Raw genomic sequence first — 16,992 nt, 5'->3', positions numbered from 1 at the left:
CTACACATTATATATATTAACACCATTCTACACATTATATATATTAACACCATTCTACACATTATATATATTAACACCATTCTATAACACATTATATATATTAACACCATTCTACACATTATATATATTAACACCATTCTACACATTATATATATTAACACCATTCTACACATTATATATATTAACACCATTCTACACATTATATATATTAACACCATTCTACACATTATATATATTAACACCATTCTACACATTATATATATTAACACCATTCTACACATTATATATATTAACACCATTCTACACATTATATATATTAACACCATTCTACACATTATATATATTAACACCATTCTACACATTATATATATTAACACCATTCTACACATTATATATATTAACACCATTCTACACATTATATATATTAACACCATTCTACACATTATATATATTAACACCATTCTACACATTATATATATTAACACCATTCTACACATTATATATATTAACACCATTTAACACATTATATATATTAACACCATTCTACACATTATATATATTAACACCATTCTACACATTATATATATTAACACCATTCTACACATTATATATATTAACACCATTCTACACATTATATATATTAACACCATTCTACACATTATATATATTAACACCATTCTACACATTATATATATTAACACCATTTACAGTTCTTCAAACAAAATATTTATACACACTTTATTACATTATTATTTGTATCAGTAATATTTCCTCTATTTCCGAAAGTCCGTAATTGTCCTTACACTTCCGTAACAATTACGGACGGTCCCTAATAATAGGCAGGTATGAAAATGTAGATGAATACAAACAATAGTCTTCAAATGTTGGTAGAGCATTCGCTTCACACGCAAAGGGACCAGGATCGATCCCGGGTGCAGTCGAGATTTTATCTGACCCCACCCTCCCCCCCATGCCCTGTTCACCCAGCAGTGATTGGGTAGCTGGATCTGTCAGATCTGGTGGAAAGTGACAGACTATGAAGAGATATTTTTCTGACCCCCCCCCCCCCCCCCCGCTGTACACCCAACAATGAATGGGGAGCTGAGCCTGTCAGATTTTGCGGTAAAGTACTTTGCGATAGACTAGCGTCCTATCCAAAGGATAGTAAGTAATTGCTGTTGTCCGTTTAACGCTATAGAAACCGGATAAACTCCGGCTCAACGGGCCGAATGTCTCTGAAGGACTTTCTTCAATTGGAATTCTTTAGAGTCAATAGGCTCATGGCTCATGTAGCCCTAGTTTATTTCCGTTTCTGTAGGAATAAATCAGCGATAACAATAGGATTCAATAGTCAGATGTCACGTCCGCCCAGCAACCAGCAGCTTGGTTCTAAACAATGAAAATCTGCACTTTTTATTCTTCATGCTGGCTAGAACTTTTTCACATGTCATGTGATCAGAATGTATAAAAGTCAAAATATGATCAAATTTATAACGTTTTTCTCCTCTGGATACAATTTTATGCTCGTCGGAGAAGTATTTCGTAAGGGCGTCCGCCATTGTTCTGATAGTTTAGAGCCAGTTACTAAGTCACTATGCGTCATTACGAGGGAAGTGACGTCACGACTGTTGAAGCCTATTGCTTGTTTCCTTTTGGACGAGATGTTATTGTCTATCACGAAATGGATGTCACGAGTAGATCTTTTTTTTTTTCTTTTTAATAGGGCGAAAAGTAATTTGTGATAGACCAGCTCGTATCCTATCTAGAGAAAAAAAAGACGAAGGTTTTGTATACAGCAATATCCACTTAATGTGCTCAAATCTCTTTACAAGGAGTCACAAGCCAACAGTAACACTTAACATTGGGGTTGAGAGATGCCATAAGTTAGGCGTTAATACAATCATTTTTTCGAAAGAGGGTTACCAATCAAGTACTCATTTACACCTGAATGCGGTGAGAGAATGTGAAAAAAAAATAGAGAGAGCCTTTTCCAAATACTCAACTTGTCACGCGGAAATTGACTTGGACGTCACCCATAGTCTGTGACGTCACCGGCGGAAAAGTTATTAAAGAGAGAACGTCATGTTGGTTGTGCGCATGCGTCTCTCGTCCTCGACAAACCAACATGACGTTCTCTCTCTAATAACTTTTCCGCCGGTGACGTCACAGACTATAGGTGACGTCCAATCAAGGGACGCTACTCTTCCGCTAATCTCATTCCCTATAACCAACAACAGTGAATTGTCTCAGAATAAAAGTGATGTTACTAAACGCTACCCACCGATTTACAACTGTTTCATTTTTAAAGGCAAGAAGATTTGGAGTTTCGATTTTGTTTGAGATGAGTTAGACTGTCGGATATTGTTTTTACCTTCGTTAATCTGAATTAGGTTGTGTAATGTAGATCAAGGCCAACAGTACTCGCAATAGGTGCTCCTAACAGTCACTTTAGGGGGGAGGGGGGAGAAGAAATTATTAGACTTGATTGCTATATTTTTACTCTTTTAAAGGGTATACAAATCATCAAAATTCCGCCCAAAAAAACCGCCATCCGCCAGGCCATTCTTCCCCCACCCTGCGATGATAAAAATCCGCAATTTTGGCGGAAAATCCGCCAACCTGGAAACACCGATCCCGGGTTCGTTTCGCTCTGGGGAGTGCAAAGTTAAGTCATTGAAAAGTAAATAATTTAAAAAAAATAAAAACAACAACAACAAAAAAAACGTGATCTTTTATATAAGCAATACCCTCTTTGCTCAAAGCGCTTTACAAGGGGTCCCTGATCAACAGCAACATTTAACATGTAGAACGAGACATGACGCCTGTTAGGCGAAATTACAATTTTTTTCCGACAGAGACAATGCTCTTAACGGATGTTAACAGGTACAGTGAGAGAATGTGAGTAAAGAGCCTTTTCCAAGGACGCACTATGCGCCGATGAGGCTCGAACTCAGGACCTTACGATCCGAAAGGAGTGTCATACCACTAAACTACATCATAATCTTTGACCACACAATCACACAACATCAAGCGTCATTTCCGACTGGATTTTTAGTCCACAAGTTCATATTCATATCACGATGAATCACGTGATTCAAACTCAAACTTGGAACGATCAGCTATAGAATGTGTTTATCTGTAAATTAATCGCATTTATATAATTTATACAAAAGGCTGAACAGAGAGATGAATGGCGTACCATGATCACCGATGTCTGGTACAGACTTGGTACTTAAGAAGAGAGAGAATAGAGAATGAAGAAGAAGAAAGAAGAAGAAGAAGAAGAAGGAAAGAAGAAGAAGAGAAGAAGAAAGAAGAAGAGAAGAAGAAAGAAGAAGAAGAAGAGAAGAAGAAGAAGAAGAAGAAGAAGAAAGAAGAAGAGAGAAGAAGAAAGAAGAAGAAGAAGAGAAGAAGAAGAGAAGAAGAGAAGGAAGAAGAAGAGAGAGAGGAGGAGGAGAGAAGAGGAGGAGAGAGGAGAGAGAGAGAAGAAGAAGAAGAAGAAGAAGAAGAAAGAAGAAGAAGAAGAAGAAGAAGAAGAAGAAGAAGAAGAGGAGGAGGAGGAGAGGAGGAGGAGGAGGAGGAGGAGGAGGAGGAGGAGGAGAAGAAGAAGAGAGAAGAAGAAGGAAGAAGAAGAAGAAGAGGAAGAAGAAGAAGAAGAAGAAGAAGAAGAAGAAGAAGAAGAAGAAGAAGAAGAAGAAGAAGAAGAAGAAGAAGAAAAGAAGAAGAAGAAGAAGAAGAAAGAGAAGAAGAAGAAGAAGAAGAAGAAGAAGAAGAAGAAGAAGAAGAAGAAGAAGAAGAAGAAGAAGAAGAAGAAGAAGAAGAAGAAGAAGAAGAAGAAGAAGAAGAAGAAGAAGCAGAAGAAGAAGAAGAAGAAGACAGTTTATAGATTATCATTATTAATCTGTCCTTGTACTTGTAAAAAAAATGGTTTAGACTGTTTACTACATAGGTTGGCCTTTCTGAACTGTTTTGTTTGCTTTTGTTCCATAATCTTATGGTCCATAGGTCACTAATTCAATCTTAGTAATTTTAGTTAGAATAATAACTCTTTATTAATCTATTTAGATGAAAAAGAGATTGTATATATTGCAAGAGCATACTATCAGTGTACTTAGTTTGAGATCACCTAAAAATCTCATCCAGACACCAGCACAAGATCACACTAAGAGGAATACACTCAAATGTTTGTTTGTTTTTTGTTTTGTTTTTAAGGGTTTTACGGCGCTTGCAACACATTTAGGTTATATCAGCGCCAGTAAAAAGGAAGAAAATGGGATAGTAAAAAGTTCTAAAATTACAATTAAAGCACCCACGAAAAAGTAAGACAAAGGGGAACTGAGAACAAATAGGGATCAGATGTAGATTCCAAGAGCATACCACCAATGTACTTAGTTTGAAATCACCTACAAGTCTCATCCAGACACAAGCACAAAATCCAACAAAAAGGAATGCACTCAAATGCTTACATTATACATTCAAAATAAAAATAATAATACCAAACAGAGAGATGATTTACAAGGAAAAAAAAATCATCTCCCAAAACAATAACTATGCATTTGACTGTTTCCCTCCCAGCTAGGACTCCGGCCAGGGCCAGGACAAAACCAAGTAATCTCATTCCAAGATAAAGACAGAAAGCATGTTGGAAAACAGATATAAGGGGATAGAAGACACAGTATGTACCTCCCTGCCCGCTATGAGAGGTCAGGATCCCCACCCAGCTCAAATGTTTACAAATCATAATATATAATACATAAACATAACAGAAAGATGATTCACAAGGGAAAACAATCATCTCCCAAAACTCTAACTATTTATTTGACTGTTTCACTCCCAGCCAGGATATCCGGCCAGGGCCAGGACGAAACCAAGTAATCTCATTTCAAGACAAAGACAGAAAGCATGTTGGATAACAGATATTGGGGGATAAAAGACACGGTAAGTACCTCCAATGTACAGTGGGAGGTCAGGAATCCCACCCAGTCTGCCCACTATGGGAGGTCAGGAACCCCACCCAGCCTGCCAAATTATGGGAGGTCAGGAACCCCACCCAGCCTGCCCACTATGGGAGGTCAGGAACCCCACCCAGCCTGCCAAATTATGGGAGGTCAGGAACCCCACCCAGCCTGCCCACTATGGGAGGTCAGGAACCCCACCCAGCCTGCCCATTATGGGAGGTCAGGAACCCCACCCAGCTTCCAGTGTGGAGATGTAGCCATACTACATACTAGCCTGGGACTTGCTCGGTCAGCTCACATACAATCCGATTGTTTCGAGCCCTTGACTCAAGCCCTAAGTCCAGAGACTAAGCGCGAGTCCGAGTTCATGAAAACAGGCTCTGGTCCTGTCAGTTGCTATTCCTGGGGCTATCGTGAGGGGCAGACCACTCTGCTTTAGGTCCCTCTCCAACCCGGGGTCGTTCTCGGTCTCTTCGCGTGTGAAGCGAGTGCTTTAACAACTGCTCTATCGGACTCCCGCTCACTCAAATAATTTTACAACTGCTTAAGCTTCAAATCCAATTTCAAGCATTCGGTCACCTTGACAAAACACCGTTTAATGACGCCTGGTCACATATGAAAACCTTATTTTCTTCAATGACAAGATTATTATTATTATTATTATTATTATTATTATTATTATTATTATTATTATTATTATTATTATTATTGTTATTATTATTATTATTATTTATTATTATTATTGTTATTGTTATTATTATTATCATTATCATTATTATTATTATTATTATTATTATTATTATTATTATTATTATTATTATTATTATTATTATTATTATTATTATTATTGTTATTATTATTATTATTATTGTTATTATTATTATTATTATTATTATTATTATTATTACCAATAATTAGATTAGGTCGGCATTGTATTGGCAGTTGGTTATTCGGCACTGTAGCCAGTAGCTTCATTATAATATTATTATAACTAACTACAATGGCAAGACAAATGTCTAGTCGTATTCTGTTTGGAACCAGTTTACTGTCGTACTTTGGGTCCTAATACGATTCAATAGTCTGATGTCACGCCGCCTGGCAACGGCGGCCATCTTGGTTCTAAACAAAAAAAATCATTACTTTTTATTTTTCATGCTGGCTAGATCTTTTCATATGTCTTGTGATCAGAATGTGTAAAAGTCAAAACATGATCAAATTTATGTGTTTTTTGCCTTCTGGATACGCTTTTATGCTCGCCGGAGAAATATTTCATACGGGCGTCGCCATTGTTCCGATAGTTTAGAGCCAGTGTTACTAAGTTACCATGCGTCATTAGGAAGGAAGTGACGTTACGACTGTTGAAGAGTATTGGCAACAATTATTTCAAGATCTTTAAATTCAATAGACTTCTTTAAACAACGTTTTGTTGCCAGAGCCAATCAATCTATAAAGGATTTTAGGGAATTAATTTAATGAATTTAAATACAAATGGGTCAATTTTAAGGGTAGTTATAAAAAAAATAATTAAGCTTTTATATAGCGCAATATCCACTAAATGTACTCAAAGCGCTTTACAAGGGGTCCCTGTCCAACAGCAACATTTAACATTTAGGACAAAACATGACGCCTGTAAGGCGATATTATAATTTTTTTCCGGACAGAGACAGCGCTGTTAACGGCCAGGTACTCATTTTACACCTGCGTACGGTGAGAGAATGTGAGTAATGAGCCTTTTCCAAGGACTCAACTATGCGCCGAGCGAAGCTTGAACCCAGCACCTTCCGATCCGAAAGCGAGTGTCATACCCCAAGACCACATAGCCGCATAGTTATAATGTCTACTATGATACAACCCCTGAAAACTACGAATATTTGGGTCTTAATTGACAATTATATAAAGATATTTAATTCAATAAACTTCTTTAAACGAAATTTTCTTGCCATAGATAAAGGAGTTTAAAGCATTCATTTAATGTATTTAAACACAAATTGGTCATTTAAAATTGTGGTTACAATGTCTGGGGGCGATGTGGCCCGAGTGGTTAAGGCATTCCACATTTGACGAAATGTGATATTTTGTAAATTTACATATTTGTGTTTGTGTTTGTGTTTTCTGTCTCCTGACGAAGGCCAAGGGCGAAACGTTGTTTGTTTTGTGTTGTTCCCTTATATATGAGTCACATCTACTCACTTTATTTTTCTCTCCGGTTAAGGCATTGCACTGTGACCCGGATGACCCGGGTTCGAGCCCCGTTTCAGGCACTTTCGTTTTTTTCCTTGAGCAAGATTATTAACCCCCAATTTGCTCACTTTGGACAACATGGGTGATTCTTGTTGACATCAGACATCATGTTTGATGAATTATCTATATTCCTTCGTGGAATACCTAGGCGACGATATCTTATGCTATCGTGGCGCAAAAGGCATAATTAAAAAAAAAATCATGTCTACTATATTGTTTCACCTGAAAATTACGAATATTTTTCCTATTCCAAGTTGGCAGTTGATGCGTATTGAGCATCAAGACCACCTCGAAATTACACTATTTAAAGTCGGTGGGTCACATATATAAGTTCTAATTCATTAGACGTGATTAATTGAACACCACAGGATTCACAGCAGTTGTTATTCAGTTTCATAGAACATCTAAATCAGAACTCTTAACAAGCAAATAAATAATACGAGTTTTGTTCCCCTCCCACAACTTGGCTTCAGTACCATCTACCTACACCATACGACAATGTCTGATTAAATTTATAAGGACGAGAAATTTCTTTATTTATTAAGGTGGAAATGTAAACATGAATAGAATTTACATCTAAAAAATGGACACGAATTTCATTTATTAAGGTGAGAATTTAAACAAGAAAATACTTCACATCTAGAAAAAAAGTGGTCAACTAACAATGAAGATAACATATTTAAATTTTAAAAAAAGAACAGAATTTGAATACCAAACACGGTACGTTTCGTACTCAAAACCCTTCCTCAGCCAATTAAAAAAAAGATAAGTCTAGTAAACTTTTCGTTTTGTTTTATCGTTATTGGCTGATGACGGGTTTATCAATGTCAAAAGAAAAAAAAAACTAAACTAAACACGGGACGTTTCGGGCTCAAAGTCCTTATTCAGGCAATAACACTGAAGAAAGGGTTTGAGTTCGAAACGTTCTATGTTCAAAATTATAGCTTTATTACGAGCTTGCGAGTATGTGTCATTGCGCGATAAAAATATAACGAGTTTAATAAATACAAAGGAATGAAAGAATGCGTTTATTCCACCCCTACAAGTAAGATTATTAGATATTTTGTAACCAAATGGTTTTGTATTAGTACTTCTATTCGCCATAATTTGTATCTTTCTCCTTCTGCTTGAATGAAAATTTGACCCAAAACTAAAAACATTGGATTTGTATTCATGCGCATATTAAAGCTGTTGTAATATTAATTTTTGTACAGGAGTACTTTTACATTCAATGGTTTCTATTTCTTGCAGGTTTGTGTTCGCCGATAGGGAGTTCACCTCTATAGATAGGCAAGAAGTTATCATTATCATTAGACTTTGCAAGATGCGACCTAACGTTCTCACTCAATGGATCCTTATCCTGATCATCGGAGGTAAGCAAGCTTCATAAATCTATTAACTCTCTCCTTACCAGGCATTTTCAAGATACTTAGTCGTTGGATGACTACCACATCATCCCATTCATCTGTGGTGTTTCAATCATCCTGTTTTGTTGATAAAGGGGAAACCCGAAACGTTCATTTGATCTGTTTTTGTAATTAAATTGAAGCTTACATTCAACTTCACGTTATTATTCATAAAGCCAATGTTAAATTTCAATCATGGAGCACAGGCTTACCGGCAAATATAAAAATACAATTCAGTAATATAATATACGATTTTTTCATCTCTTTGGATTTATTAAACGAGTTATTTTTATCGTGCCAAATAACACTACGAGCTTGCGAGTATGTGTCATTGTGCGATCACAATATAATAATGATAATAATAATAATAATAATAATAATAATAATAATAATAATAATAATAATAATAATAATAATAATAATAATAATACTATTGCATCCCAAAAAGGAAATTTTTGTACAGACGTGTTATAATTTACACAATAAGATAAAAATACAATAGAAATAGGATGTATATATAAAAAAAGGAGCAGCTCCATAACCAGAGCTGCGCTTTATGATATGAATAATTTCAACACTGTATAATAGTTAAAACAGTCACTATAAATTGAAAATTGAAAAGATTGTAAAACAAATAAATTAATAAATTAATATTTATATTTTTAAAAGTAAAAATGAGAAATAATTATATAAAATGATTATTGCTTGTTGTTATAAAGCCTAATACTGGACGGCAGAAAAGATTTTCGGTGTCTCTCTGTTTTCGTTGAAATAGAGAAAGGGCGACCACTTCTTTCTGACATAATAATGGATGGTCTTAGTGGATGATACTGGTCATTTAATATTTTAGTTATTTTATTTATACAAAATTTCTCGTATAAAAGATCTACATCGTCAACATCATTTATATAGCGTTTAATGGATTTTTTAATATTTGAATTTATTTTGTTCCTTTCCACTGCTAAGCAATTGCCTCCCCAAGCTGTTATACAAAATGACAAAACACTTTCGATTACTGCTCTATAAAATAATGTGCAGAGAGTTTTATCTATTCTAAACTGAGAGAGTTTTGATAAAAAATATGTACGTCTGCACATCTTATGCCTAATTATTTTAAAGTGTTCATCCCACTTGAGCCTGTCATCAATCGTTACACCAAGGTATTTGTAGTGATGAACTCGCTGGACGAATTGGTCCTTTAATTTTAACGGTTCTATCGGTTCCTTCACTCTCCTATATAACGACTTTAATAAATAAATACAAAGAAATGAAAGAATGCGTTTATTCCACCCCTCCACGTAAGATTATTAGATATTTTGTAACCAACTGGTTTGGTATTAGTACTTCTATTCGTCGTAATTTGTATCTTTCTCCTTCTGCTTGAATGACAATTTGACCCAAAAATAAAAACGTTGGATTTGTATTCATGCGCAACAAAAGACTATTTATAATTACCAATCAGCTGTCTTTTACACCAAATTTCACACCAATAAAATTGTGCGAAAATATTCTGCAATCGTTGAATAATTTTTTTTATTCACCGCGTTCAAAGCATTATTCAACGATTACATATTTACTAAGAAATGACAGGGTTTTCCAACGAGAGAGCTGGAATAAGAAGTATAATAGATGGCATTTTTAATTCAGAAAAGTGAGTGGAGCAGGCACTTATGTTGGTAACAACAAGATATGAAGTGAGTAGAAAAGTGCCAGAAGACAATAGAGAATAAACATTTTTTTCGCGGCGGTGGTGGGGTTTGAACCTGCGACCTTATTGGTACGACAACTCCGCCTGGCAGGTGAGAGCGTGGCTCTACCGTGTGGGCTATCCACGAACACAAAAATATTCGTATCAAACCCAAGTCATTTCTAGATCCCTCTCTCACCCACTTCTTGAGACCGCCGATTCGTTCGCTCACCACCATCGCGAAGTAATTTTTTTTTTTTAACCAGCAGTTAAGCTTAATAGCCAATATTCTCAACATGAAGGACAACATGGCTGACACCTGTTGACATTGAGCTTCGGCTCAGTGGATAGTCTTATGTTTCTATTTATTCACTGTGTGGAATCTTTAATTTTTACCTGATGTGGACTAATCTTAATATTGGAACTTTTAACTTAAGATCTATTAAAAGTAACATTCGAAAGGAACAACTGTGTCAAGATTTAGAAAGTTATAAAATCGATGTGTTGTGTTTACAAGAGACGAAGATCCAAGATGGCGTCGACCAAACAATAAATGGTCACAGACTGCTGTGCTTTGCTTCCAGTTCACCTCACTATGGATGTGGATTTCTCATAAATAAAAACTGCAGGGATTTGACTAGTGACGAATGGAATGTTTCGGACAGAATATGTGTTCTTGAGCTTAAGTGTAAGATCAATTCAAGGAACCAGAATAACGATAATAAAGACGATCACGGTAAGAAGACGTTCACTATCTCAATCGTAAATGTTTACGCACCAACAAGTCAACGCGCAAAACAATACCCAGAGGAAACTGATAAATTTTACAAAGACCTAGACGATACACTGAACAAAATAGGAAACAAATCAATATTAATAATTGCTGGAGATTTTAATGCCAAAGTAGGAAAACGTCTCGACAGTGACACACTATGTTTAGGATCATACTCAAAAGGAAAACGTAACGATAACGGAGAAAAATTAGTCCAGTTCTGTGAACAGAGAAAACTTTTCATAACAAACAGTGCTTTCAACCACCCATCAAGACACCAGACAACATGGGTAGGACAAAGGAAAGACCAAACCCAAGACAAAATGATAACAATACACAACCAAATAGACTATATCATATGTCGACACCGCCATAAACACTACTCAACCAACTCGCGATCATACGGTGGTACACTGCTAACATCCGATCACAAACTTGTAAAAACGAATTTCAACATAAATGTGTACAGACAACGAAGACAGAAAGGTAAAACGGCAGTCAAAATAAACACGGCAAAAATAGTAAATGAGCGAGAATGTCGCATTCATTACCAATATGAACTTAACTCAAGTCTATTTAAAATAAAGCAAAACAGCAATCCAAACAATGAATGGAAAGAGACGCAAGCGGCAATGAAATATGCGGGGGAAGAAAGTGCAGGCTCTATTAATACAACTAAGAACAAACCAAATCGAACGCCTAACATCGCTATTAACGATCTATCGCGGCAACAAAAAGAACTTAGGATCAGGATACAAAACACGAAAGACTCGGAAGAAATAATAAACCTGAAAACGGAACGAAACAAAATACTGCATTCAATTCGATCACTTACAATAAAACACAGAAACGAGGAATTAGACAAAAAAGTGGAAGACATAGAAAAGTCCAAAAATAACGCATCGTCTATGTTCAAAGCGACGAAATCTCTGAACCGAAAACCATTCGAGAACCCAAAACTACAGGATAAATTTGGCAAACAGACAACAAATCCCAACGATATCCTTGACATTGTAACTGACCACTTCCAGCAGAAATTTCACAAACAAGTCTCACAAATATCGCCCTTCTCAGGAAACCCTAGAGACCTAAACAACCGCATCACAACAACTGAAGTTAGAAATAGCATAAAGTGCCTAAACAATAACAGATCCCCAGGCGAAGATGAAATTCCCGCTGAATTGCTGAAATGCGGTACACTCTCCCTGGATCTGAGCATTGCAAACATAATGAACAAAACATTCTCAACACACAAAGACTGGGACATAAACAGCGGTGTCCTAATTACAATACAAAAACCAGGAAAAACGAAAGGACCCGTAAACAACCTGCGCCCAATAACATTACTGAATACCATAAGAAAAACACTGTCAACTATTGTCCTCAACAGAATTAGACCGAAAATAGAAAAATACCTATCACATAGCCAAAGCGGGTTTCGCCAAGACCGAAGCACATCGGACGTTGTATGGACACATAAATGGTTGGCAGCAAAGGCACTCAAAGAAAACATACCCATAACAATAACCGGAATCGATATGTCCGCAGCCTTTGATACGATCGACAGAGGAAAACTTTTGGAGATATTAACAGAAATAGTAGACGAAGACGAGCTCCGAATAATCCGATTTCTCCTCAGCAACACAAAGATACAACCAAGGATATACGGGGCCACAAAACAGACGCAGTTCGAAAGTAACATCGGGACCCCCCAAGGAGATAGTCTGAGCCCGATTCTGTTCACAATATACTTAGAACACGCTCTGAAAGAAGTTCGAAAAGTCATTCCAAAACCAACGACTCATATTGAGAATGCAATCCCTAGAGAAATCGCCTATGCAGATGATGTCGATTTTATTGGATCAACACCAGCAAATATAGACATCATACAAAATACCCTCATGAAATATAACCTCCAAGTCAATGCCAATAAAACCGAATTTACAACAATATCGAGGAACAAAGAGGAATGGAAAAGAACAAAGAAAGTCGGCTCACTAATTGGAGACACCGAGGATGTACAAAGAAGAAAACAGCTATCAAACGCCGCACTCAGTAAACTCACCAATGTATGGATTAGAGGTGACAAAATAAAGAGAAAAACCAAACTGAAACTGTACCATGCTCTTGTAAAACCGGTACTTCTGTATAACTGCGGCACTTGGGCGTTGACAAAATCCGAAGAAGAACATCTGGATGCCTTCCATCGCACACAGCTAAGAAGGGTACTGGACATCAAATACCCCAAAAAGATCTCAAATGAATCACTCTATAAGATCACAAAAGAAAGACCAATCTCCCTTGACATTTTACAACAACGATGGCAACTTTTCGGTCACATACTACGCAGGGACAAAAACATACCAGCAAACCAAGCCATGTCGGGATACTTCCAAAAACACGGGAACCTTTTCAGAGGAAGACCGATCACAACACTCCCTGTGATCCTAAACAAAAACCTCACAACACTTGGACAAAGCATTAGTCTCATAACGGCAGGGGACCTTGAAAATCTGAGAACCCTAGCAGAGGACCGGCAATATTGGAGACACCTCACACAGGAAATACTGGAAACAGCCAAGGCGACCCGATCTTTCGGTCGAGACGCGAAAGGCATCTAAGTCATTCTCAACACTAACATATAACATAGAAACGATTGAGACACTGAGTATGCTCCGGTGTATGGGGTGAATTTTTAATTCAGAAAAGTGAGTGGAGCAGGCACTTATGTTGGTGACAACAAGATATGAAGTGAGTAGAAAAGTGCCAGAAGACAATAGAGAATAAAAATTTTTTTCGCGGCGGTGGTGGGGTTTGAACCTGCGACCTTATTGGTACTACAACTCCGCCTGGCAGGTGAGAGCGTGGCTCTACCGTGTGGAAAATCTTTTAAATTCTCTATTGTCTTCTGGCACTTTTCTACTCACTTCATATCTTGTTGTTACCAACATAAGTGCCTGCTCCACTCACTTTTCTGAATTAAAAATTCACCCCATACACCGGAGCATACTCAATGTCTCAATCGTTTCTATGTTATATGTTTGTGTTGAGAATATTGGCTATTAAGCTTAACTGCTGGTCAAAAAAAATAAAATTACTTCGCGATGGTGGTGAGCGAACGAATCGGCGGTCTCAAGAAGTGGGTGAGAGAGGGATCTAGAAATGACTTGGGTTTGATACGAATATTTTTGTGTTCGTGGATAGCCCACACGGTAGAGCCACGCTCTCACCTGCCAGGCGGAGTTGTCGTAACAATAAGGTTGCAGGTTCAAACCCCACCACCGCCGCGAAAAATTTTTTTATTCTCTATTGTCTTCTGGCACTTTTCTACTCACTTCATATCTTGTTATAGATGGCATTGTACTGTGGCCCGGAAGGTCCTGGGTCCGAGCCCCCGCTTCAGGCACTTTCGTTTTTTTTTTGGGGCAAGATTATTAACCCCCAATTTGTTCACTTGGACAACATGGCTGATTCCTGTTGAGATCAGACATCATGTTTGATGAATTACACATATTCCTTCGTGGAATGTCTAGGCGACGATATCTTATTATGATGTCGTGGCGGAAGGGCGTAACTATTTTTAAAGTCAATCTATAGGATCCAAAATACTCCGACATAATATTTGTGGTGATCTGGCAAAACCTGTCGGATGTCGGAAAATTTAGAAGATTTCATATCTCAATGGATGCTTTATTTCTGATTACGATTCTTATCGGCACCACATCACCATTCTTGTCAGATATCATGGATTCTGACTGGGTGGGGATCCTGACCTGCCTTAGTGGGCAGGGAGGTACCAACTGTGTCTTCTATCCCCTTATGTCTGTTTGCCAACATGCTTTCTGTCTTTGTCTTGGAATGAATACTTGGTTTTGTCCTGGCCCTGGCCGGAGTCCTGCCTGGGAGGGAAACAGTCAAATGCGTAGTTATTGTTTTGGGAGGTGATATTTTTTTCCTTGTAAATCATCTCTCTGTTATGTATTATTATATTTATTATTTTGAATATATAATGTAAGCATTTGAGTGTATTCCTATTTGTTGGATATTGTTCTTGTGTCCAGATGAGACATAGGCGATCTCAAACTAAGTACATTGGTGGTATACTCTTGAAATCTACATCTGATCCCTAGTTCCCCCTACGTCTTACTTTTTCTTGGGTGCTTTAATTGTAATTCTAGAACTTTTTACTATCCCATTTTCTTCCTTTTTACTGGCGCTGATATCACCTAAATGTGTTGGAAGCGCCGTAAAACCCTTAAAAACAAACAAAAGCATAGATTCTGACCTGTACTATAATTGGGATGAAGAAGAAAAGGGTTGACATAACACCAATTTGTAGCGAGTGATCAAAGGTTTTATATTTCACATCGTCTTTTCATTTTCCACAGGAACTCTTCTATGTCTTACTCATGGAAAAAAGCAAAACAAGAACAAAAATGGAAAAAACAAAAACAAAATTAACAATGAAAACAACAATATAAGAAATAACAACAACAACAATATGTTTGGAATTGACAATGTAGGGAACGGTTTTGATAACAACTACAATTATAACTACGATTCTACCATGTATGACAATTACAATCTTTACGACACTGGATATGATGATGGTGATGGCAACTATCCAAACATGGACATTTTTAGTGGTTTCAAAAACAAAAACAACAAAAAGAAGAATAACAACAACAACAACAATAACAACAACAACAACAACAACAAAAACAAAAACAACAAAAACAACAACAACAACAAGAACAACAACAACAACAACAACAAAAACAACAACAACAACAACAGCAAAAACAAAAAGAATAATAACAACAATATCTTTGGAACTGACAATAAAAACAAACAAGACAAAGGCAACGGTTTTGATAACAACTATGCTTACAACTACGATTCTAACATGTATGACAATTACAATCTTTACGACGACGACAACTATTCAAACATGGACCTTTTTAGTAGTTTCGAAAACCAAAACAAAAACAAGAATAATAATAATAACAACAACAACAACAACAACAACAACAACAACAACAACCACAAAAACAAAAAGAATAATAACAACAATATCTTTGGAACTGACAATAAAAACAAAAAAGATAAAGGCAACGATATTGACGACAACTATGCTTACAACTACGATTCTAACATGTATGACAATTACAATCTTTACGACGACGACAACTATTCTTACATGGACCTTTTTAGTAGTTTCAAAAACCAAAACAAAAACAAGAAATAATAATAATAATAATAATAATAATAATAATAATAATAATAATAATAATAATAATAATAATAATAATAATAATAATAATAATAATAATAATAATAACAACAACAGCAAAAACAACAACAACAGCAAAAACAAAAAGAATAATAACAACAACATCTTTGGAACTGACAATAAAAACAAACAAGATAAAGGCAACGATATTGACGACAACTATGCTTACAACTACGATTCTAACATGTATGACAATTACAATCTTTACGACGACGACAACTATTCTTACATGGACCTTTTTAGTAGTTTCAAAAACCAAAACAAAAACAAGAAGAATAATAATAACAACAACAACAACAACAACAACAACAACAACAACAACAACAACAACAACAACCACAAAAACAAAAAGAATAATAACAACAATATCTTTGGAACTGACAATAAAAACAAAAAAGATAAAGGCAACGATATTGACGACAACTATGCTTACAACTACGATTCTAACATGTATGACAATTACAATCTTTACGACGACGACAACTATTCAAACATGGACCTTTTTAGTAGTTTCAAAAACCAAAACAAAAACAAGAATAATAATAATAATAATAACAACAACAACAGCAAAAACAACAACAACAACAACAACAACAACAACAGCAAAAACAAAAACAAAAATAATAATAATAATA

At 36.2% G+C, this 16,992-nt stretch overlaps 1 protein-coding gene across 1 annotated transcript; it reads left to right on the top strand.

Moving 5' to 3' along the window:
- Positions 1-7,752: 7,752 nt before the first annotated feature.
- On the top strand, positions 7,753-16,312 carry LOC144957145 (uncharacterized). The gene is made up of 3 exons (XM_078888162.1): positions 7,753-7,807; positions 8,451-8,572; positions 15,453-16,312. The coding sequence occupies exons 2-3, from the start codon at positions 8,524-8,526 to the stop codon at positions 16,310-16,312; spliced, it is 909 nt and encodes a 302-aa protein (XP_078744288.1). The 5' UTR covers positions 7,753-7,807; positions 8,451-8,523.
- The last annotated feature ends 680 nt before the right edge of the window (positions 16,313-16,992 follow it).

The sequence above is a fragment of the Berghia stephanieae genome, chromosome 11 (genome assembly GCF_034508935.2).
Source record: "Berghia stephanieae isolate SIO BIC M18660-M18661 chromosome 11, UCSD_Bste_1.3, whole genome shotgun sequence".
Lineage (NCBI taxonomy): Eukaryota > Metazoa > Mollusca > Gastropoda > Nudibranchia > Aeolidiidae > Berghia > Berghia stephanieae.
This window is presented reverse-complemented; position numbering and strand designations above follow the sequence as displayed.